Here is a 26,250-nt window from a genome sequence, read left to right as displayed (position 1 = left end):
TTGTTTATTGACTACATGACTATAGAATGTTGATGTAAGAATTTTTATCTTGCAAACTGACCTTGCTCTATTTGTTCTATATGTATATTTTTCACTTTATTTGAAAGTGTTGAAAGTCAGACTTGAGTATAGACTTGCTCTAGTCAACACCCAAGAGGCACCACGGAAGAAAGCTAAAGAGAGGGAGGTGGGTTCATCCTCTGGTACTGGCCACCAATGGGTGCATGTCCCACCCAAAACACGGTAACGCTGTTTTCCAGTAAGGGAAGTAAGTATGATCAAGTGAAGGAACAGTAGAAAGAAGACTTTGAAATTATTTGTCAATGTTTGATATGTAGAAATAAACATATTTCAAAAGGCAATCTCCCAATGATACGAACTCTCAGAATCTTACTAGTTAAAATCCCCCAGCGTAAATGCAAAGCTTTAATTGATCAAGATTTGTAAAAGCTTGTTTTGTACACGTGTGTGCACTATGTGTGTGCATATGTGTTTTTGCATGTTTAAAGCTCTCTTGGCATGGCGAACTGGAAATATTCTACTGATTATCACAGGTGTGCTGCTGGAAGAGCTACAGCTTTTTTTTTTTTTTTTTGAGCTACAGCTTTTTAACTATTTTCTGTTTCTAGCACTGAAATGGCTTTTAAAGCATCCAGATAACAGTGATTCAAATGGAAAAACTAGTATATTTTGTGTGCCTATAATTTCACATGAGTAGGAAGAAAATAAAATATGAAAAGAAAATAACTATGTCAAAACATGAAGATGTCTGCAGGTGGAATTTTGGTTTCTCAATACAAAACATCTCATTTTGGCATTCTGAATGGATTGGACACACTATTTCCTTAGCTCTTTTTTGGCCAACATCTTACATCTGCTCGGGTCATACCCCATACACAATCTGAGAAACCATGGATCTAATGAAAAAGAAAGTCCTGGAATCTTTGTAAAGATAATATTTATACAGCAGCAGCCAGAGCTTCCTAAAAATGTTTATTTTGGGGAGCAGTGTAAAGCCAAACTACCTGCTATCTCCTGGGCTGAACTTTTGTCATATTTTACAGCAGCTAATTTCACGTGACTACACAGCTCTAACTAAGGATGTTGGAGGATAAAAAGGAAGAGCTGAAATGTACATCTTCAGTGTCCTTGCAGATCTGATAAACTGCTATCCTTCCCTCAGCTTATGCAAAACAGAAAGTGAAGAGGCCTATTGCAGAAAACTAAATTATACATCAAGTCATTAAACCTCAATCTTCACTTCTGATTGAGGGATGGCTGTAGTCGTCAGTGAGAGCAGAGGCAAAATGAAAAAATAAATAAATGAAAGACCTGATCACATCATACATTTCAGTGGAAATGTAATTGCTTATAAGTTCATTTGAAGTTCTTGGGTACACATAAAAAAGCCACTGAAAATAAGAAAGGGGCCATGCCGCACAGTGTCCTGGTGAACTCTGTGTACAGCCCGTGGACGTGATGGGCTCAGGGCTGGCCACTGGAGCTGCTGCTCAAACCTGTCTATCCTGATTAATCCCAGACCCTCCCATCTGCTGAGATGTTTGCTCACTTTCTTGACCTGGTTTTCTGCCCAGAGATGTGTTTATGTAGATAACATACACTGTTGACTCTTCTTTCAAAGGGTTTTTTTTTTATAAATGTGTCTACATAGACCAACTCTTTAGGAAAGTTGTGAAATTGCCTTTTTCAAAGATCATATATACAGGAAAATGTTCCCATCTGTCAAGGATGATCTAAATGTGAGCATTTTATAAGGATGGCCATGCAGTAATGACCTCTCTTGGGTCATCTTCTGCTACTAGGAATCTGAAGTGGAAAAGGCGGCACATGCAAGACTTCATAGCTTTGAGGCCCGACATGGCAGACAAAGCTGGAGAAAGAAGGAAGGCCCTTCTCTGACCCTTAATTAACTGCTAAGACCCTGCAGATTGCTGCTGGCTCTTCGGCATCCCCATGTAGTTCTTAATTAATTCTAGCTGCCAGAGTAGCCCACTGTATATCATTACAAAATAAGCCCTACCTGAGGAGTGAGTTAATAGCCATGGTAAGCCAACGGACCACATTGCCTTTCATTTGACGCTGTGTGTTGACGGCTGTGGCAGTAGGGTGTGTCTGCCTCTGTGAGTAGGTCTCTTTTAATCAACATGTCACAGTATTTTAGTATTGAGAAAGTATTGTTCCTTGCATGAACCATGGCTTGACTAAGAAATCAGTGATAACAACCACCTCCCCGCCCCCCCGCCAAGATTAAGACTACAAATGTTCACTATATGTTCACTATGAAGAGGATGTTCAGAGAAGGAGAAATTGCATGTGCATATCCAGCACTGAATGTCAGCCTGCAGAGGGAGAGCTGTGTCTGCCAGAACCAGGCATTCTCAGTTTCCTGCACTGAGGTGACTTATCTTCCCAAAACCTCCACTTGCTTTATTCCCACCCAGTGGGCACCAAACCAGCCTCAGCATGACAATTGGCTTTCTAGGTAGTGTGCCCCACTGCACATGGCACTGTGGGCATAAGAGACACTCAGAAAGAGAATATCCCCATTGTAAACTAGTACAGTGGCATTCTGGGTTACACATCGGAGTCACTTCAGTTAATATCTGTGCATCCATAACTGGGAACAGTTCATGTCTAAGTATGCTGAGTGTACTAGAATGTTAGGGCTGTCATCACAAAATACCACTGGCTTAAACAACAGATACTTATTTTCTCACAACTCTGAAAGCTGTAAGTCCAAGGTCAAGGTGCCAGAAGAGTTGGTTTCCTCTGAGGCATGCAAGTGGCCACCCTCTTGATGCCTCTTCATATGGCCATCCCTCAGTAAAAATGTCCTCTTATTCTAAGGACCCCAGTCATATTGAATCAGGACTCACCCATCTGACTTTATTTAAATTAACTACCTTTTTGTATTATAAGCAAAATAAGCCTGTCAGAGAGAGAAAATATATATATATATGATTTCATTCATATGCAGAATTTAAGAAACAAAATGGATGAACATTAGGGAGAGGGAGAAAAGAAAGAGAGGGAAACAAATCATGACTTTTCACTATAGAGAACAAACTGAGGGTTGATAGAGGGAGATGGGGGGATGGGCTAGATAGACGGATGATGGGCATTAAGGAGCACTTAATGATGCTTGATGATAATGAGCACTGGGTGTTAAATGTAAATGATGAACCACTACTCTACTCCTGAAACCAAAAGAGAACTGTATGTCAACTAACTAGAATTTAAACAAACAAATAAATAAAATAACTACCTCTTTAATGGCCCTGCCTCCAAATATAGTCACACTCAGAAGTGCTGGGAATTAGGGCTTCACATTTCTTATTCAGGAAATTTGAGAGATCTTGAAATGTGAGACCAATCCGAGGAGATTTCCCTGAGAGGTTGGACCAGGGAATCATCTGGCAAGTACTGGCCATCAACCCCATCGATCCCTATCACTTGAGCTGTCCAGTATGGTAACTACTAGCCACATGTAGCTATTTAAATCTAAATTAAATTAAGTTTAATTTAAAATTCATTTCCTCAGGCACCCTGGCCTCATTGCAAGTGCTCAATAACCATAAGTGGCTGGTGGTCCTTGTACTGAATAGCACAAACGTAGTACATTTCTATCATCACAGAACCACTGACCTTCTACATCTGTAAGTGCCATGCTCATTGGCTATAGTAGTCATTAAGGAAACCCTGCAACCAGCGTCCTACAGCCCCCTGCTTTGTACCCAGCTCTATGCTATGTGGGTTAAAAGTGAGGACATAGACCCTCTCTTCAGGCAACACATAATCTAACTGTGGCAACAAAACATTACATATCAAATCTATAAATAAAACTTAAATAGCACCTACTAATAGATGCAATAGAATTTTGGAGGGAAAAAAATGAACATCATTGAAGTCTGAGAAGAAAATCCTTCAAAGGAGTAGGTTTGAGCTGAGTGACAGCTCATCAACTTTTCAAGGCAAGGCAAGGAGAGCAAGCCCCCCGCCCAGAGCAACAGCGTGTCCCCCAGAATCGGAACGTTGGAAATGACAACAACTGTTAATATGCCCTTATCTTGGACCTACAGTAATGTTACTTTCAATATCTTCCTATTAAGTTAGCTGAGCTTCTTTGCTTCTCTTATTCCTTCCTCAGCCTTTCCTGTCATTCATTAGTACAACCTTGGGCTCTTGCATATCCTGCAGAGCCACAAAGATTTTCTTCATTCTCCCATCTGCCCCTAGAACTGCTCTGTCCTTCTCGCCCACAGTCGGATGTGTGCTGCAGGGATTGCAGTCATGACTGCCGCATCAATGGAGCACGGCCCCTCCTAGAAGGTCAGCACTCCGTGGCCACTAGCCATTTGTAGCATTGAGCACTCTCAGCATGGCTAGGGTAACTGAGGCCTGGGCGGCAAGGCTAGAACCACTTTGGGTTGATTAGGGAGTTTGGCTGAGCCATAATCCAAGAAATCAGCAATGTTTTAAGGAAGAGTGATATTATTATGGATAATAATAATAATGCATGAGAGGCTCTGGGTAAAGCACCTACAATAGTATTTAGAACGTAGCAAGTATGCTGCACTTGTTGTCTTATGCTATTATTAATGTCATCTGGTCTATTCCTACTATTATCTGTTGTTCTTATTGATACTATGGAATTGATAGTTTATTGTGATTTCATTAGAATTCTTACGTGATCAAAATCTTTTGAGCCGAAGAGTCTTCTTTATTCCACATCTTGGCAAAAATTCAGATCCCCTTTCAGGAATTTTCTTTGCTGAATCAACAGTCTCTGGATACTGTGTGAAAGTTCTGTTTTATGATGGAGCTGGAAAGAGGTCCTCCAAGGGCATTAGATCTTTGTTGTTTGCATTTCAAAACTGACCCTCAAATTTACTTTTATTTACTTTCGACCCTCTTGCCTTCTCTAAAATATTTGAAGGCAGTACTTCTAATTCAGGAAGCATATTATTCTCAGTTCAATCTCAAACCTTATAGGCCTAAATAAAAAAATTGAACTATGTGCCCCCAAGGTTTTAATCTAATATCTGGTTCCTTGAATTAGGGCCAACTCTTCATTTTTTTCAAGTGTCAGCAGATTGTAAATACAACTTTTGGCTACTTTCTTTTAGCATCTGACCTTGATTCACTTACACTAATTGTTGTCCTCTCAGCAGATTGTGATTCTTAAAAGCAACAACAACAAAAACTATGGTATAAAACATTAGAGGAATTTTTCAGAATTCTGAGTGCAGTGCCCTCCAGGTGAACTGTGCCTTCTCAGTATTACTCTTAATCATTGTTGTGCGGGGGCCAGTGGCCAATGGGATACGCAGAAAGTTGCACAGTCATGCTGGTCCACTCGCAGGTGGCCGATTGAATTACATTTTACCCTAAAGTATCCATTTGAACTGGCCTATCACTGAGCCGGGATTTCCGGGTAGGGTGTGCCCTGGGCTTGACTAGGGTGGGGTAGTGCCCTAAGCAATAAGCAGGTCAGCACAAGGTGGGTGCAGCACAAAATACTCAGTCCTGCTCTGCTTGTCCAGGGGTAGGGGATTTTGTTAAATTTCCTGGGTCCCACAATCATGATGGTGATTTATTTAAAATTAGATACGAGCATATAATTTTTAAAAAACTTTTTAAAGAACCAGCCTCAAAAATAATTAAACTCAAATTAATGATGTAGGACTCTTCCAATTTGTCATTGTCACCTTTGATTCATTAATAATTAGGCAGCTGCCCCTACCTGGTGGAGAGATGCTCAGTGCTGAGGATGTGTAGAGACTCAGTCTTCCCCAGTGGGGCTCATGGTCAGGTTAGAGACAGCCGACCATGCTCTGGTGCCCTGTGCATTTCTGTGAAAGTTCTACAAGTTACATGCATTATACTGATAACATGACAGTTGTACGGCACTTTATATGCATGAGCTCCTTACATGTTCTTTTAACCGAAATCCATTGGTTTTAATATTAAAACCCATCCTGTTAAATAATTTAAACTGTTAGAATATTCCTATTGTGTAAATTAAAAATCAAATTCAGTAGCTAACCTGTGGTCACATTAGGTATCAGTCAGAGCTGGGATTTCAACCCGTCTTCTTGTCCTAGATCCCATGCTCTCTCCTCTTCTGTTTCCTGTGTGGTGCACCAGGATTGCTGGTCAGTTCAGAGTTCTCCCCAAGCCTGAGATGCAAACAGCCAATGATGTACAATGTGACTTTCTAGGAGGCCTACTTTACAGCACCGAATTATAGGGTGGGCAAGTGATTACCTGTCCAGTTCGGTCTTTGGTCCTGATTCATCAGTGAGCTTTGATTTGGGGCTAGCATGTCTTCTGCATCATCTCATCTTCTTTGGTCCTGATTCATCAGTGAGCTTTGATTTGGGGTTAGCATGTCTTCTGCATCATCTCATCTTCTTTGGTCCTGATTCATCAGTGAGCTTTGATTTGGGCCTAGCATGTCTTCTGCATCTCTCACCCAAAGAAGACTCAGAACACATCTGAGCAGTATTGCCAGGCTGGAATTAACACCACTTGTTTTGTTTTCATTACTTACTTCTATTATCTTTACCTGCTTCAAGTGTCTTGGTTTTTTCCATTTGCCGTAATGATAGGAAGTTTAATTTCCAAATAAATGTATTAAATGTACAAGCATTAAATTTAAATCCTTAAATAAATTAGAGGAAAGACGGATGGGGTGAAGGAAGCAGTGAAGGTGGTACACAGAGACACAGATTGCTAAGAACTTGCAGATTGTGGCTGGTTCCTCCCCCAGCATCGCTTCCCTTCCAGATTCTTGTTTCATCTTTCCCTTCACCCACTTGCAACTTCATGAGATGATTAGTTAGTCCGGAGTACATTCAGATAAACAAAGCATCCCACCCAAGGTCTGTGGTAAGACAGTTGTAACCAATAACATTCTATCTCATTCTATCTGTTTTGAGTGATGAAGTAGTTCTTTCAGGATTCCCCATGGAGGCTCTGAGTGGCTCTGTCACTCAGGGCAGGGGATGAGGAGTGGTGGTCAGGAACTTGTAGAAATTTCTGCCATGCCAGGATTTCCGTTCTGTGCCTGGCAAGGGTCATTGTTTTAAACTTTGTTTGGAATCTTTTCCTCCTACCCATAGTAGTCTAGGGCTGAAAGCAAAGACTTGCCTCACAAGAAGTAGTCTGTGGACCTCTAAAGTGATGGTGTCTCCAGTCTTCAATAAGAAATGATGTTTGACGATTGACTTATTTACTATATGTTGTCAAAGAGAATTTAAATTTTTTTAAAAAAGTAAAAAAATAAAAAATAAAAAATAAAAACAAATGGTGTTTGGTGAAACATCAGCCAATAAAGGAAAACAGCTAGGACTCTAATTTCATAATGGGCTATAATTTTCCATAAAAATGTTTGCTTTTAAGAGTAGAAATTGAACTTTTGACAGTGCAAATTGAAATGCAATTATTCTTCCCTAAAATATTTGAAAAGTTAGTTCTAACCTTGATTTCCAAATTTCTAAATCCTCCCTTCTAAATTTTTTATCTTTAATCTTCATGACTTTAGATACTGCAGGAAGAGCCTGGGAATTGTGCTGATAGATTTTATAAATTAATAGATGTCAAAAGAGAGCCACAAACGTCTCATTAAAATTTCTTTTTTCTGCTACGCTTATTCATTTCCAAGCCTGTCATGTCTAAAAATGTATCCTTGGATTTTTAGTCACATTTGATGGAGTCTATGTGCTGTGATTTCTGAGGTGAGCACATTTTAAAACTCACAGCTTTCCAAGAAACTCCATGGGAAAGATGTTTGGCTTTTTTTTAAGACAGGGAGCAAGAACAAAGCAATAATCGCCCCACTTCTGTGCACATTATAGAATCAGTGGAGGAAAAATATAGACCCACTAGAGGGGAAAAAAATAGAAAGGATTATTGTCAGGGTGACAGTAACAAAAATGGCAGCAAAGTCAGTAAGAATTTATTGTCATCAAAGCCTGAAGCTTTAATATCAGAACCTGGGCAGTAGCAGCTAGTGCTCTGATTGAGCACTTACTGTGCACTAGATGTGTTGCACACACAGTGTCTCCCCCTTGTGACTGCTATGCTGTCAGTAGGGAGGCCTGGCTGGGTATTCACATAGGAGAGTGCCAGGTGCCCAGGTGTGTTTTTAAAAACTCACTCTGGAAGAAATGTATAAACAGGTCAGTGGTGAAGCACCCAGATAGGAACTTACTGCTGCAATAATACAGGCAAGAGATAAATAGAACTCAACTTTTCTATCTCAGAAACAAAGGAGCAGCTATATGACTAAAAAAGCATCTATTTGTTCTCTAGATGTTTTAAAGATTCCTTTTTCCCAAAAGGGACTCTTGCTCATCTCCGAAGATCAGGGTGCTTTTAGACCAGGCTCCCTGACAAATCATTCTTTCAAGGCAGGTGCAGAGGAAATTACAGCTCTGGAGAAGTATTAACATCTCAAACCCTGGCAAGATCTGCATCAGAGAGGAAATGAAAATTGCTCTCTCTGGACTATGGGTGGCAATCCTGGAGGAAGGACTCAAACCTAGAGTGATTTAAAGAAACTATGAAGCAGTTGAATCAGATGCTTTCACCTGCTTTTAAAATAAAGCTGTCCTCTTGTTGGTGTTGTTTGTGAAGGGCACTCACTGGCATCGCTCTTTTGATAACCCACCCAATGACTGTGGCATCCTCGGACTTGCTGGGGCACTGCTGTGAGGACAGGGCCAAGTCCCAGTTCCAGAGTCTTTGCAAAATTGATTAATCTCATGATCTCCCCCATGGTCAAGAAATAGGCAATGCCCAAAAGAAGTAAACTTTGACCAAGTTTTAGATACTGGAATAAACAGTGTTATGAACCCCTTATGGTACAGCCCTCCTGTCATGCCAGTCTCCACTGCATGTGCACAGCATAGGCCCTATCAGGACCATCTAGAAAATTCACCTGCAGAAGCAGCCTTGGAGTTTCAAACTAAGGAATGTCTTCTCACGGTCAGCTTAAGGCACAAGTGCCAGGGAACCAGAGACTCCCCAAAACTCTGAACACTCTCTGCAGTATCAGTGGGTAAGAGCTTCATCATGTGTGTAGAACAGGCATCTGTCCCTGAGGAGGCAACTGACATGCGGGAAAGGTGTCTGGGCCCTGCTGAGAATGCAGACCTTTGTCATTAAGTGCTCTTCCAGGGAACAAAGAGAAAAGGGATGCAGGCCATAAAGGGTTGAATATCCCTGAGCAGCTACACTCTGCCTCTTAAAATCAATGCAAGACCGGAATTCGCCCTAAATACATCAGAATAGCCTCCCTTTTATCTTATTTTATTTTTCCTTCCCTTCCTGAACTATGTTCATCTGTTTTGTTTCTTAAATTCCACATGAGTGAAATCATATGATATTTGTCTTTCTCCAACTGACTTATTTTGCTCAGCATAATACACACCAGTTCCATCCACATTGCTGCAGATAGCAAGATTTCATGCTTTTTGATGGCTGAGTAATATTCCACTGTTTGCATATATCACATCTTCCTTATCCAGGCTTCAGTTGATGGACATTTGAGCTTTTTCTGTAATTGGGCTATTGCTGATAACGCTGCTATAAATATTGGGGTGCATGTGCCTCTTCGAATCAGCACTTTTGCATCCTTTGGATAGACACCTGGTAGTGTAAGTGCTGGGTCATAGGGTAATTCTATTTTTAACTCTTTGTGGAAACTCCATACTGTTTTCCAGAGTGGCTGCACCAGTTTGCATTCCCACCTGCAGTGCAAGAGGGTTCCTCTTTCTCCATAATTCTGCTAACATCTGTTTTCTGAATTGTTGATTTAGCCATTCCGACTGGTATGAGGTGGTATAGATTTGTATTTCCCTGATGATGAGTGACTCTGAGCATTTTTTCATGTGTCTCTTAGCCAAAATAGCCCCCCTTTTAAAACCACCTGACTATGTGCCAGTCTCTATAGCACTATGGGATATTGGACCCATCCATGGAATGAATGTTCAGAAACAGCCAGTACTGCCCAGTTACCATTTTTACCACTTTTCCTCCATCACTCAGCTGAAGAGTATTTGTCTTTCTGGCCACTTGATCAGTGGTTTTCAGATTTTTTTTCTGCTTCAGTGCACTAGAGAGATGTGTCACATCATTAGTGGGAGCTTACTACTGCAGTATTCTGAAGGTGGAAAGAAAGGGAACTTTGAAATTGGGCACATTGAAAGAAAAGCAGGTAGATTGAGGGTCCCTCCAGAGTGTGCACAGCTTCACATTCCTGGGAACTCACTGTGCAGATAGGATGGAGCTGTGTGTAATCGAATGAACTTCTTCCATAAAAAAGTGGAAACTAGAAATGCTTGATGGCTTATGACCCACAGCCAGAGTGACTTCAGAAAGCTGAGTGCACGGGGCAACGCAGTGGGCACAGAGCCACGTGTTCTCCGCCAGCATTGTGGCCATGAGGGAGCAGCCCAGAGCTCAAAAGATGGTCTGGCATCCAGGCCCTAGTTTCTGTTTACCGATTACCTGATCTCAGGCAAGCCACATCATGCCTTTGATCCTAAATTCCTTCATCTATGCAATAGGAATATGAAGACTTACTTGAGAGATCTTCAAAAACCCCATAAGCATATATTTTTCAACAGGAAGTATATGACTGTGAAAAGTCACTCATTCAGAGCAATATTCAGCAGAATGAAAAACATGCTCTAAAACCCAACCAAATGTCAGAGGGGCAGGGAGGTTGTTTCTGGGCATGAAAACATATCATATAATATTTTCAGGCTGCATACCTCAATTCTGTTATCAAAAGAGAAAGAGATGTGAGGTAAATAAATACAATATGACTATTGGCAGGATCATCACACGCCTGGATCATCCTGCAAAATAGAAAAATTCTGCAAAATTGGGAATTGGACAAAGTTTTAGTAAAACATGGCCATTGGAAGTACTGAGATCGATTAGCAGCCTTCTTTAAAAATACCAAGAAATGTTCATATTTAGATTTCAGTCGGTTTAGACACAGTCTGTGCATCTGGATTCTGGCTTCTTCTGCCCTGCCCCCCACATCTTTTTCCCGTAAAGTGTCACACGCTCCCTCTGGCTGCCTCTGTCCAGGACACTGGCTAATGAAAGTCACCAAAGACCATGGGGGGCAGATCTTCGGGCCACCTTCCCATCAGCACTCCATTCTGGGGCCCATCAGGCAATTTTAGGTGTCTTCAGCTGCCTTAGTACAATAGCAATAAATAGTTTATATGGCCCTAATAAAATGCAATGCCTGGAAGAACCAGAAGAAGTATGTGCAGAAAACAAAGAAAGTTCAGAGACTTTGCAATGCCCCAGCGAGTTCATCTTCTGTCTTTCAGGGTGATGGCTTCAATCATCTTATGTACCCAGTTTTATTCATACGAGAAAGGGAGGAAAAATTCTATTTCAGAAGCTTCTAAAAAAACTTTGACCCTGCACTGCCTGAAAACATCCTGTACATTATGTACAGCCTTGACCTGAATCCTTTTCTTCCTGGCAGCTTTTCTGTTGAATAGGATTTTTTTTCTCTCCTTTTTAATATCTAGGAGCTGTGGCATTTGTAACAGACTGCATCATTTTGGAGTAACGTTCTCTCAAGGTGGGCAACCAAGATGGATAATTATATCCCGTGGAAAATGATAGTGGTGTGTGGGCTAGGGAAGGAGGTTATTGGATCACAAAAACATGTTTCCCATTCAGAAAAAAATGACTATATGTGGGATGTTCAATTTCCTTCTGCTCTGCGCCCATGGAGAGCCCAGCATCTTAAAGTGGAAAAGTCATTGGTATTCACTGGAGCTTGCCTGGTTTCATTTTTATTGTTTCCGAGACTTATTACTCTTTCAGAGTGGTTCCCAGGTTTGCTGCCTTTTCTCAGTATATATGAGCTAAAGTAGTCTGAGGAAACACTTTAATTACCTTTTAAGTAGAGTCAAAGCATAAGTATATTTATGAAAATTCTAACAGAAGGCGCAGTGAGACCATTAACTTAAATCCCCAAAATACATAAAGTGTTTTTTCATAATAAAAAGTCCAGCATTGGCATGTTAAATTGTATCTGCATATTAAAAATCCACACTAAGCATTAAATATTGCCTAAATGTCCATATTGTATTTTAAATTCCTCTTATAGAAAGTGTCCTGGGAGCATGGGCTGTCATTGTCTGTCTCCCAAGCTTGTCCTTATGTGGCTGCCCAAAGGATAGGAAGTCATTGGTTGCTACAGGATGATTTTAGCTGTGTTCTTCTTCCCTTGCCCATCACTTTATCTCTCATTGGACCTCTTTTGCAAAAGCATGCTTGTGCTTTGCTTGAACTTGATTTTAGCCAATCTGCTTATAACCATCAAGCAGAAACTATAAGATGAGAGATGAATGAGTTAAAGGTTGTACTTCAACTTGACTATAAGGGTTTGTCTCAGACAAACATTTCAGGGAAACGTGAGGGACAGTTAGCAGAGAACCCCCAAACAGATGCCAGACATTGACGTGTGCTTAGGAATCCTCTGGTTCCTTCAAGGATCAGAGTTCTTCTTTTTTTTTAAACCTATAATGTATTACTAATTTCAGAGGTAGAGTTCAGGGATTTATCAATTGCATATAACACCCAGTTCTCATTCCATCACATGCCCTCTTTAATGCCCATCACGAGTTACCCCTGTAGCCCTCAGTTTGTTTCCTGTAATTAGTAGTCTTTATGATTTGTCTCCCTCTCTGATTTCCTCTTATTTTATTTTTCCCTCACTTCCTATGATCCTCGGTTTTGTTTCTTAAATTCCATCTATAGGGGATCTCTGGGTGGCTCAGCTGGTTTGGCACCTGCCTTTGGCCTGGGACGCGATCCTGGAGTCCCGGGATCGAGTCCCGTGTCGGGCTCCCTGCGTGGAGCCTGCTTCTCCCTCTGCTTGTGTCTCTGCCTCTCTCTCTCTCTCTCTCTCTCTCTCTATCATGAATAAATAAATTAATCTTTAAAAAAAATTTTTTTAATTCCACCTATGAGTGAAATCACATGATAATTGTCTTTCTCTGATTGACTTATTTTGCTTAGCATAATATCTTCTAGTTCCATCCATGTCTTTGCAAATGGCAAGATTTCATTTTTTGATGGCTGAGTAATATTCCATTGTACATATGTACCACATCTTTTTTATTCATTCATCTGTCGATGGACATCTGGGCTCCTTCCACAGTTTGGTTATTGTGGACATTGCATATATGAACATTGGGATGCAGGTGCCCCTTCAGACCACTATGTTTGTAAGGGACCAGAGTTCTATTTTCTCAGCACTAAGAGAATTCAAAACTTCATGGGCTTTACTTTAAAAAAATCTGATAGAAACAGCCCTTCTCTAGGTACCACATAAAGTATATAGTGATTACTCACGTGCCAAAAAATTGGTTCAGAGTAGAATTCTTCTTAAAACATTCAGGCAATTTATATAATTTTTAAAGGCCACGTAAAACTTTTGACCTTCTTGAAGATTAAAAAAAAAAAAAAAAAAAGATAGCTAAAGAACCTTGTCCAAAGAAGAAAATCCACAGAAGAAAGGCACATAAAATGTGTGTTGATTTTCTTAATTTATTAAAAAATATTTAAGTACCTATATGAGTTGATGGATGCTAACTAAACTTGCATCAGTAATCATTTCACAAGATATGTAATTCAAACCATTATGCTGTACTCCTTAAACTTACATAATGCTGTATATCAAGTATATCTCAGTAAAACTGGAAAAAGAAAAAAATACTTAAAAGCCAAAAGTTATGTGAAATAGGACATAATAGAATGATTGCATAGTCAAATTACTTAATTTTCGTCAGATATGTTTCACTGATGGGCTTATCAGTGATCATCTGTCCATCTCGTAGTCTTCCAAAAAGGAAAGAAAGAGAGAGAAGTGGGTGACAGATAGTCAGAAAGTCTCAGTCTCTTGGGATAATGAGGAGTACAGGAAGCAAGTATATCTGCTGCCTCTGGAGTCACACAGCTGTGCCAGGCCTCCCTGTGGACCAGATAGCCTCAATGAACTGCCTTCCTGCCTTGGTGATTATTCTTGCTTAGAATTCCTAAACCAGGAAAGGAGGGGCTCACAGTGTGGCAGGCCAATGTAACATGTCACAGTTTCTGGGAATTCCCAATGGCTCTAGGGCTATAGATAAAATTTTATTTTCTAACTAGAAATTTAAACAGATAATGTATGCTGACAAAAAGCTCTAATATTTAAAACTGGGTCCATAATAGAAAATAATAATAATCACCATAACAAAAGGAAACAAAAGCCAAATTAGTCAGTCTAGAAAGCTCTTTTTTCCTCTCTCTGTGCTCCGCATAGGTACATTACGTATTTTCCAAGCCAAAGATAAGGACATGTGTTTCTAATAATTGCAAATGTATTCATGAGGAGTTGGCTATATATTAGAAGCAGAATTGTTCCAGAAAATGCAAGACCTGGTCACAATGTCCATAGGGAGTCAGGTAACTATGGATGGTACTCGTCATTTCATCTTTTCCTTGGAGCAACTCTTTTTGTTATGTTTTGTTTTGCTTTTAAGAAAAAATACAATCTGCCACTTAAAAGTAATTCACATAATTCCTGGATAGGGAATTGGGGAGGATTATGGCAAGGATACCCTCCCACTTCTGCTCTCCAGCTAATGCTTCCCTGCCACGATCACGTTATCCTATGAGATAAGAAAATTTCCTGTTTTGTAAAAGTAATTAACAGTTAAATGAAGTTTACTTGACATCTTTTATATTCTCTTGTTGTAATCCTTCATTTAGAGACAAGGAGATGTGATCAGGTGTGGAAAGCAATTGTTGGCCCCGTCTATTTAAGTAGGTTTAACACTGTTTCTCCTTGAAAGTCTTGGTCAGGGGAGGTGTAGTACAGAAGTGGATCAAGAGTCAAAAAAACATTGAGGTCTGACCCAGGCCCAGGTGTTAGGAGTTGGTTGCATTCTCTCTACATCTCATGTCCCTCTGCTTTTAGAGCAGGGAGGCATCCCTCCATGCCGGACCGACCAATCTCATGAGCTTTAGTTGAGACAGTGGACTTGTTCATTCAGAAAGCACTTAGTAAGTGCACTGCAGCAAGTGTTTGGAGTCGGATAGTGCTTGGGCCCCACCTTTGAAAACATGCCATGAGCTACAGTGCCTGAGCTCAGTGACAGGGGATCATTATTGTTTCATCGTTGGTTTCTGTCTGTTTCCTGGTCACCAGTTACATGGAAACAATGAGATTAAAATAACTGTTTGTAAAAGCAAGGGCTATCATGGAACATCTGGGGGTCTCAGTAGGTTGAGTGTCCAACTCTTGGTTCTGACTCAGGTCATGATCCCAGGGTCATGAGATAGAGCCCTGGGTCAGGCTCCACACTCAGCAGGATGTCTGCTGGAGCCTCTCTCTCTCTCTAAAAATAAATCAACAGATCTTTAAAAATAAATAAACATTTTAAATAAATAAAAATAAGTCAAAACAAGGGCTATCGTATTGGAAGACCTGAGGTTGTCATAAATGCTAAGAAACAGCTGTGATGTGCATACCATCTCCATAGGAGAGCATCTTCTCAGGAAGGGAAGAGATTCATGTGGCTTTGCCTCAGGTGACCTGGGAGCATTATCTTTACTAGTTGTACCAGTGCCTCTCCCCCTAGTCTACTGTTGATACTCCTCTTTCTCACACACATACCCATGCACACACAGACACACACACGCACATGAGCGTGTGTGTGCACACATACACATGTGCCCTGTGATCATGCTCACCAAGGGCCATAGATTCTCTTAGAAGACTTAAAGGTCCCCCACAGAGGCTATTCCCTTCTTCGTCTTCCTACAAAAAACAAAACCTGGAAACCTTTAGATGGGTAGAAAAGGCAGAGGGAATTGAAATTGGCAATTACATCACGACACACTCAAAGTGGAATTAAATTGTTATGAGGGCAGTCAGATAAAAGTTATTACTCAACTGTAAAATAATTGTCATTTATAGAGTAACAAAGACACTATTCAGAAAAAGAGTATGACTCTAAAAGCCCTGAAGCTATTTTTAAATGCATATTTCATAACAGAATAGAAGTTACATGTCTGAATAAATCCTTCATCATATGATGGTCTTGTTCTTGAGGGAATTAACTAGTGATTTTTACTGCTAGTATTTCTGTTGACTTAATTTATTAATAACCTGGAAATGTTTTTCCTTATATTTGCCCTGCATCGTGCAGTATTTACCCTTCAATTACCAATATGTGGTGTGACTCTATTAATAGAACTGTAGATATATAGTACATCTGATCTTGGTCTGCCACCACATTTTTTAGAAATGATAAATATAATGCACAAACTATTATGGTAATTAGGTGTCAAGGATGATTGTGACTCGGGTACCTTAAATTAAGACAGGCCATTTAAAACCGTAACACTTCTGGTCACAGTGTTATTTTTTTGCTCTCGTATGTCATAAAATGGGAGGTCCTCCTGCTTTCTTGCATGAAGGGACTGGTGCTGGGACAGGGTTCTCTTCCAGCCACTCTCCAATGGGCACTGAGCTATCCCTATACAGTAACAGCAGGATCAACACACATCAGATCATGGAAAAGGCATGGACTTCACAAACTGTAATAGGCAGATTGTCCAGGTATTTGAGCCCCTTGCACACTTGAGCTGTACAAGTAAAGCTTCATTTTGAGACCATCACCAAACACCGTGATGGCTCATTCACGTAATAACTAATTACTGGATTCCTCCCATGAGGCATAGGCTCTGCACAAACAACAGTGACAAGCACACAGTCCTCTATAGTCCCTGTAGAGTCTCAGGGACTGGTGGCAGAGACACTGAAATGAGCCGAGCACCATCCACAGCGTGGTCAGGTCTGTGCAGCATGCCAGCAGGGGATGCTCCCTTGTGGAGTCTGTAAACAGATGCTGTACTCACTGCTGCAGCAGCTGTGAGGTTTAACTAATAGGCCAAACTGGACCCATAGAAAAGGGATAATAAATAGGTTCTGTTAAACCTCAGACTAATCACTGAATATCAGTAATGGTCGGAAATGGCCAAGATGGCCCAACACTCCAAGAGAGACAGGAATTGGGAGCTTCGGTTAGAAAAGAATTTGAAATGCCATTCTGGGTGTGTTTGAGGGTGTGAGTTCCTACCACCATGTTCTCTGGCCCTGAAGCATCTCAGAATGGTGCTCTCTTCATCAGCTCTACCTTTATGTTTTCTTTCTCTTCCTCTCTTCTTTCCCAGTTGATACCAAGAAGTATAAGAGTAGCTGTGGCAAAGACAAGAAATCAGTTTGACTAACTGCTTCTTGCTTCCATCCTTCTTCCTGTTGCCTTTTATATGCTTGGCTACACAAGGATAGAAGGGAATGTGAACTAAAGTGGAAATAAAAGTCCCAGATTTTTTTTCACTTGTCAACTGATACCAAAGGACATTTTCATTTTAACTGAAACAGAAAAAATATATATCTGACTAATAACATGAAGATTAAAGATCCTGGGCATAATAACGCCAAATCCTTAAATAAATGGACATCTAAGCTCCATTAGAAATGAAGAGAAAACTCTGGCAGAAGTTATTACAGGATTTGAGCCTTGAAGGCATGAAGTCATAGTTTCCCCCACCTTCACAGTTTTAACCAAAAATAACATTCTTTTGGTTAGCGGTTGTGAGGAAAAAACAGTATCTTTGTATCTCTTAAGAGAATATTGAAAAATGGCAATATAATTAAGAAATTGAGAGACATGTTAATTTTTTCTGTATTAAATTAAAGTAGGATAGCATGAACACCACCATTTTAATGGATTGTATGATAAATTGTGGGCTCACTCTTCAGCCCCCATCTGTGTGTGTAATATATTAAGTAAAGAAAAACAAAAAGCAAAACAAGGTATTTAATCCATCCTCTCATTCCTGTGAACATCCTTCTCCCTTCTTGACCTTTGCTGTACATTTCTTAAAAACATCCTCCATCGTTAAGATCCTGTGTTTACCGCACCGAATTGTAATTCTTTGTGTCACTTTTCTCTTTCTTCCAGAGCTTCTTTGAAGGGCAGTCTGCACCATGGGACTCCGCCAAGAAAGATGAGAACAGAATGAAGAACAGATATGGGAATATCATTGCATGTAAGTGTTGACAGTGTAATTGTGCTGTGGTATAACTTTCTTTTCGCATCTGCTAAGATTGACCACCAGCCTCACACAGTGAGAATTTACAGTGCAATTACCACCTTCATCTTTCTGGAAAAGCCGGTGTTATGCTCATATTAAAGAAAGGGAAAACTACCTAAATACCCCCACTACGTCAATGTGTCTTGCTGCGGGGCTAGTTTTACTTTCAGATTTAAGGTTTGGGTAACACAGGTAATGCTAAAATGCTGAGAAAGAAAATGCATTTTAGGAGTAAACATAATAGTCCTAATGTTTCCCAGCTGCTACATGAGAATGAATAGAAATAATGATGTGCAACACTCCTTAATGCAAGGAGCTCAGAGTTCTCAGCAAGCATTAACAAATTAATCCTCCAGACACTTGGGTTAGGTAGGTCAGTAATAGCCCCATTTTAAAGACAGGAAACTGAAACTCAGAAGTTAAATGATAGTCCCCATATCACAACACTCATTAGCAAAAGAGTGAGGATTGTATCTCAGAAATTCCCAGTTCCTGTGAAGCTGAATGTTACCAATCCGTAATGCCTTGGACGGTTTTTAAATCGAGCCCAACCTCATTAATGTTCTGTAACAATGCTGAGACGCATGGTAGATTGATGAGCCTCCTTCTCCCAGGGCTGGAGCCATCCATCCCCTGCGCTAAACTGCTCCAAGTCACACAGGACTGCCCCAAGGTGCTGACAGGTACTAACAGAATTAATACCACTTCTGAAGATACATAAATTCAAACAAACAAACAACAATGCAGGAATAGAGCTGGAGAGCTTGTAGCTCATCATGTAGCTGTTGAGAGAACACACTGGAAATGTTGGGGTAGTCCAGGGAACGATGTATTAGCTTTATTGATTGTGAAAGTGCAGTGAAATTTTATTTGTCCAAGTTAACATTTCTTGGAAGGACAGCAGAGACTGCCAATAGAAGTTTCGGTGATTGTAGAAGTGTTCTGAGTCTACATTCTCTGAAACAGTAGCCACCTGCCACATGAGCACTTGAAATGTGGCTGATGCCACTGATGAACTGAGATTGAAATTGTATTTGACTATAATTATTTTGAATTTAAATAGTACCTGAGACTTGTGGCTCCCACTGTTGGACAGTGCAGATCAACAGTGTGTTTTATCGTGAAAAAAGGAGGGGGTGGGGTTTACACATAAAAGGAACGAACCATCCCCACTGAACATGAGCATGCCCTGTTCTCCCTCTGACCGCTCCTAAGTCCCCACCCCTGGTTTTGCAGGTGACAAGTTCTAGCTTCGAGTGTTTTTTCTGTTCAGTTACTTAGTGCTTTGAATGGTAATATCAGAGTCTCTGTTAGGCAGAAGATGCTTCCCTAAGATCTAAGGCTTCGTTGCTCCTGAGTGGATTCAGTCAACACTTACGGAGCACCCAGCACCAGGCCCACAGTGAGGATTCCAAGATGACAGGGATGGTGTGCTCACCTTCAGGACAGGGTGACGCAGGCAGGTAACAGAGCACTGTGACGCCGGTACCAGGAGATGACACAGTGCTGGGCTGGAGCTGCATGTGCAAAGCCATCAGATTAGGGAGGGGAAACGTGACTTCCTGCCAGAGAGTGGTCATGGGAAGAATGGGTTGACCGATATAGATCCTTCCAAGTTCCTTCATATTCTCTGGGAGCAGCTAAAGCTTTGCACTTAGAAGAATCCAGATTTCTCATAATGGCTTAAAGGGTTCCAGGAGCTCTCTTAGCACTGCAGCCAGCTCCAAGGGGGTTTCACAAGGTACAATGGAGAGTTCTCAATATGCCCTGGGCCTCCCTCCATGCCAGGTGGAAGGAGATGATGGTGGCCTTTGACCTGCAGTCCCCGTAATATCCCAGATGTGGGCCCCTGCTGTGCACACAGAAGGCAGTGTCAAAGAGTGTGATTACCATTCATTGTCCCCTTGCTCAGAATGGGTGCTGAGAGGAACAGGATGTCAGAGGACATTTAATTATAGTCCAGGTCCCCTGTTCTAGCCTAGGGGACCACTGGCTGGAGGGCAGGGGCTAGCACACTGGAACATAGAGTAGGCAGGGAAACAGAACAAAAGATAAGCGTGGACTAACCTACCTCCCAACATCATTGAAATAAAAATTTATGCTGTCTTTTTTTGGAAGGCATTGAAAAGTCACAAATCCTAAACAAATATAAAATATTTTAATTCTACTGTGTGCTGTTCTCCTTTTCAAATTGAGGCACAGAGAGACAAAATAATGTGCCTATGATCTCATGAAGAGGTAGTCATCCTTTTGTGATGTAAAAAAATATTTTTCTCTAATTTAATTGCTTAGGAAAGTTTGTTTTTATAGACCTAGGTAGAGGGATGGCCCCTCCAGGCACACACAAGAATGGCCTACATTGATTGCTTTCTTTCTGTGAAAAGTCTGTAGGCTGTCCGTGACATTCCAAGTAGATTCTCTCCTATAAAATTCTGTTCAGCTTCCAGAAGCCCCACCCACCTTGTCTCTACCTTGACCTTCTGGATATTGGGTGTGTAGCTGTTTTCCATAGAAGCGTTGAATCTCATTCCTCTACCTGATTTCTTCCCATGGCTGGACTGAGAATGTGTGGTCAGATAGACAAATAATTTATGCCTTCATTGAACAGATATTTACTGATCGCGTCCTATTTGTGAGACACCACACTAGGCACTGTTACAGAAGGATGATTAAACACAATCGGGCATGAAGAACAGATAGTGCTGGGACAGCTTCTCATTTCTACCACCCAGAGCACACTTCTACCACCACCATCATCATCTTCAGCCCTCAAGACCCCACACCTAGGACCGATGATTTTATACCCACCTGTGTAGACAGTGACTGTTCCAGGACGTTACAGTCTGGGGGCCAGAGCAGAGCAAGATATGCATGGACGGATTGGAAAAAGGTACACTAGTGAGGGGTGAGCTAAAGAGGAAAGACCTTTTGGACAAAAGAGAAGAACACAGGATTTGGAGCTAGCTGACAGAGTTGAGGTCTTGGCCTCACCATATACTAATTGAGTGACCTTGGGTCAGTCATGAACATTCTCAAAGTCAGTTTCAGAATTTCATCTATTATGGAAACAAACTTAAATGTGACATAAAAGAACACTGATTGTTGTCAGCTGAAAAAAAAAATCACATCTTCCCCATTTTTCCTGTGTTGTTCTTTACTCTTCAGCTTAGAAGATTCTGTAGGTTATCTAAAAATTCTTTTAAAAATCAGCATTTGGGGGGTGCCCAAATCGGTTAAGCATCTGCCTTCAGCTCAAGTCATGATCCCAGGATCCTGGGATCGAGTCCCCAAATCGGCTCCCTGCTCAGCAGAGGAGCCCACTTCTCCCTCTGCCTCTCCCCCGTGGCTTGGGTGCTCTCTCTCTCTCTCTCTCTCTCTCTCTCTCTCTCTCTCTCAAACAAATAAATAAATAAAATCTTTAAAAATTATTTTAAAAAATTTTTTAAATCAGCATTTGGAAACCTCAAGTTCCAGAGGATGAGCTGGTAGGTAATTGCAGGCCTCATCTTGCTCCCTGATTGTTAACTCGACACTGCACAGTGACCCGGCTCCTGACAGGCTGTGACTCTGGGCTCCATTTCTGGGTAGTTTGCCTGGCTATCACCTGGCTAATTTTCTGCCTCTCACCTGCCCTCCATCCTGTTCCCTCCCGTCTTTCAGTATTTCTTCATCCGGTTGCATTGTTTGTTCTTGGGCTTTTCTAAAGACAACATCAAGATGAAAACTCTGTCTACAGAAGTCTACACTATCATCCCGTCTCCTATTCTAACTTCTCGGTTTCTGTGGTATCTGGAAGCCTTTCCCTGTGTACATGTATCATCTTTTACGTGCAGAATTATTCTATTCTATTCTATTCTATTCTATTCTATTCTATTCTGTTTTTTATTGAAGTATAGCTGACACACAACGTTACATTAGTTCCAAGTGTACAACACAGCCATGAGACAAGTGTGTGTTCCTTATGCTGTGTTCACATGATGGTTTCACATACAGATACATAGGAAAGGATCACTATAATCAAGCTAGTTAACAGATCTTCTCACATAGTTGCCATTTGTGTGTGTGCAGTGAGAGCACGTGAAATCTACTCTCTTGGCATATTTCTAGTATTTAATACAGTCTCCTTTAATATAGTCATTATACATAAGATCTCTAGACTTATCCATACCTCATAATTGCATCTTTGTATCCTCTGGCCAACATCCCCCCATTTCCCCTGCCCACTCATGGAATCGCCCTTCTACTCTGTTTCTCTCTGTGTTCCACTGTTGTAGATTCCATATATAAGTGAAATCATGCAGTTTTTTTCTTTTTGTGCCCAGCTTATTTCACTTAGGACGAGGCCTCCAAGGCTCCTCTGCATTGTTGCAAATTGTCATCTTTTCACCTAGTTTTCTGTTGTTTTCTAAAATCCCTCTAGAACTGTCTGTGATTATTTATGTAATTCTGTACGATGCTCTGTGCTGGCATATCCTGAGATAGCAGGCCTTCTCCAGACAGACAATTATTAATGCTTTTTAAGTAGGGTATCCAAATCCTTAGAGACCACTGACAACTCACTCCAGCTAAGTAGGATAGTTTGATACCACCAGTGGCTTGCAGAAACACCACTGCTGTTGCCTTGAATCCCAGAACTGGGGATGCCTGGGTGGCTCAGCAGTTGAGCGCCTGCCTTTGGCTCAGGGCGTGGTCCTGGAGACCTGGTATCCAGTCTTGCATTGGGCTCCGTGGGTGGAGCCTGCTTCTCTCTCTGCCTGTGTTTTTGGCTCTCTCTGTGTGTCTCTCATAAATAAATAAATAAATAAATAAATAAATAAATAAATAAATAAAATCTTAAGAAAAAAAAAAAAAGAATCTCAGAACTGCCCTGGGCCAACCCTCACCCAGCCTCCAAGTCAGGCTTGCAGGCTGAGTGCTGTTTCGTTAGGGGAGTGGCCCCAGGTTGTTCTGAGGAATTGTTTCATATGGGAGCTGCTTCGTTTGAGACTCTATGCATCTTTAGTTACAGCAGTGAAAATAAGTCTTCAATATTTTAGAGTTTGTGGAAGGATTTGAGATAAAAAGAATAAAAATACTTACCCAAATCCCACTTACGTATGCACCCATCTCAGTTTCTTTATAGGCATGGGGAAAAGTATTACTATCCCCTTCCATCCTAAGAAATGGTGTAATTGTAAAAAAGTTGGTTTTGCTGCCAGAGAAGCCTGCTTCCCAGTACCTAGGCATCCAGAATGACCACCAACCAGGAGGAGGAACTAGGGGGTTCAGTCCATCTATCTTAGAAAATCTCTTTAGTGCTTTTCAGAGAACATTCCTGTTGGTAATGATCACATTCATTGTTTGGCAACATCATTTGCATATAAAATGGTTTTAATGGTGCTTAAAAACTGTTTATTGGTTTTTGCTCTTAGTGAATTAAACTTTTCCCTTATTTACATTATGAATTTGCTGAGCTGGTCCTTTCCAAATATAAACCACACCACAAAAACAGCCCTCCTGATTTTCTCTGTAGTTCCTAATTATAATTAACATTGAGCTTAAGATACACACCAAATTTCCTGGCTAACGGGAACCCCTTGGAGCCTGGGGTCCTCTTTTCTGGGGGCTGGCAGTTGAAGATAAGGAGCCAGAAATCTGCAGAACCTTCCCAGGCTCCTTCCCCACTCTGTGTAGTCCATTCAACAAAGACACATTGGTCTGCCGTGTGCCAGGCTCTGTGCCAAGCTAAAGGCATCCTTTCAACAGATATTATTGAGTGCCTATTAACATGCGAGGCACTATCCCAGGTGTCAGAGACAGAGCAGGGAATAGAACAAAATCTTTTGCCCATATAGCACTTGACATTCCCATGGGGGCAATAGAAAAGGTCACTAAGTACACCGCATAATATGTGTGTTAGGAAGTGAGGCAGGTGACAGGGAAAGGAATCACGTGGGGCAAAGGTTGCAGGTTTTTTTTTTTTTAAGATTTTATTTATTTATTCATGAGAGACAGAGAGAGTTAGAGAGAGAGGCAGAGACACAGGCAGAGAGATAAGCAGGCTCCATGCAGGGAGCCCAATGTGGGACTCTGTCCCGGGACTCCAGGATCACGCCCTGGGCCCAAGGCAGGAGCTCAACCGCTGAGCCACCCAGGGATCCCCAGGTTGCAAGTTTTAAATTGTGGTCAAGAAAGGCCTCCCTGAGAGATGCAAGCCAAGGCCTAACACAGGTGAGGAAGGGAGCCAGGGCCAGGCAGAGGCCGAAAGGGTGGGGCGACAGGCCTGTGTCAGCATGGGACACAGCAAGGAGACTGGCGACCCTGGAGCAGGGTGAGGGTGAGCAAGGGGAAAGGTGGAAATGTGAAGACCTGGGGTGACCATGGTGGCCCAAAATGGACATAGCCCCCATGTGTTCCAGGGAAGGAGCAGGGGAGGAGAGACTTACATAATTATACAAAGGAATTAAATAATTATTGAAATAAATAAAATAAAGTTAAGGGCCACAAAGAAGAGGCATGTGCTATGTGAGACTCTGTAATGTGGGGCTTGACTTCAAGAGGTATGGGAAGGCTTCCCTGAGGATGTGAAATGGAAGACCATTGAGTAAAAGGGTAGAGCAAGAGGGTGTTGCAGATAGGGGGTGCATCCTGTGAACACACCCTTCATATGAGAGAACCCCTTGAGGGTCTGAGGAACTAAAGGAAGACCAGGTAGCCAGAGGTGGAAGTGTGGAGGAGTAGGCCAGTGTGGAGAGGGGGAAGCAAGTGGAATCCAGGCCTACAGGGCTTGCTAGGGAAGGTTAAGGATTTTAGTGTTTGTTATAAAAACAAAGGGAAACCTCATCAAAAGGTTTTTTGGGGGGTGGGGGTGAGGGAGGGGGTTGGTCATCAAATTTGCATTTGGAAAATTTAATCTGATTGCAAAATGAAAAATGAATTGGAAAGGGTCACTAGTTTAAGAGATTCTTTCAATTGCCCAAGTGAGAAACAATGATAATATAGACTGGAAAGAAGAGAAATAGATGGATTCCAAAAAGAAATACTTGATTAAATTGAATAGATAGGATGTGAAGTAAGGAAGACAGAGGGGCAGAGATGCTTCTATGTTTCTGACTCTTAGGAGAATAGATGGATGGATGGATGAGTGGTACATGGATGGTGAATGTATACACAGAAGGATGGGCCACTTACTCCAATGGGGAACACTATAAGGGAGCCAGATTAGGTGGGGAGCTAAGGGATAGGCATGATGTTGGCAGTAGCAGGGAAAGCTTATAAATTGAATCTGGGGACACACCAAGATGCCTATGAAATATTCAAATGAGATATTCAATAGGCAGTTATATAGACTACTTTGAAGTCTAAAGGCAAGGGATCTGGGCCCAAATATAAACTACTGAATCTTGCACAGAATGGTAGTTGAAACCATTGGCATAATAATGGAGGAAGTGTAGATAGCCTAGTACCTAGCCTGGAGAGGCTTCAATGATGGGAAATACTGAGACAATAATGACTAACATGTACAAAGGAGCGTTGTCTCATGGGGAAAAGAGGGTGTCAATAGGATCTAGTGCAGTAAAGACTCTGATGTAACAACATGAGAATTATTCATGAAATTAGTAAACAGAGCTTTGGAGTGGACAGGGGTGAGGAGGCAATGAATGAGGACATGACAGGAGGACAGACAACTTTTTGAAGGGGAAAAGAAGGGGGTCCCTTCTGAGCTTTAGTTTTCATCCTCACTGTGGAACCCATACCATCCTACTCCATTTTCCCAGCTAATAGTGAGGTGTCTAAGAGGAGAGTGAAACCTTTAATCCAATCTATCCTACCTGATTCTTTTAATCAGTGACCCAATCTTGATGCTCATACTGAGGACCACTCTTCCAAGGTTTTGTTTCATAGCACTGTGCTTCCTCTACCAGTTGAGCCCCTCTAACAGTGTCACTTCTCAGGAATCTACTACAATCATGATCCAGTGAAGGAATAAAGGCAGGTGAAGGGAGGATGGTGGGAACAGGGTTAGCCGGATAAGTATGGGCTGGCAGGGAGAGC

The 26,250-nt window shown here is 41.4% G+C and overlaps 1 protein-coding gene across 9 annotated transcripts in view; it reads left to right on the top strand.

Annotated features, from left to right (window-relative positions):
• Positions 1-26,250, top strand: part of PTPRM (protein tyrosine phosphatase receptor type M) — a 710,086-nt gene that overhangs the window by 588,606 nt on the left and 95,230 nt on the right. For all 9 annotated transcript variants that reach the window (XM_041721685.1, XM_041721677.1, XM_041721656.1 and 6 more), the window contains one exon: positions 18,084-18,171. In XM_041721685.1, coding sequence (XP_041577619.1) covers positions 18,084-18,171 — 88 coding nt within the window. The remainder of the gene's footprint in view (positions 1-18,083; positions 18,172-26,250) is intronic.

Source organism: Vulpes lagopus, chromosome 1, assembly GCF_018345385.1.
Source record: "Vulpes lagopus strain Blue_001 chromosome 1, ASM1834538v1, whole genome shotgun sequence".
Lineage (NCBI taxonomy): Eukaryota > Metazoa > Chordata > Mammalia > Carnivora > Canidae > Vulpes > Vulpes lagopus.
Note: the sequence above shows the minus strand (reverse complement) of the source record. Positions and strands in the feature narration are given on the sequence as shown.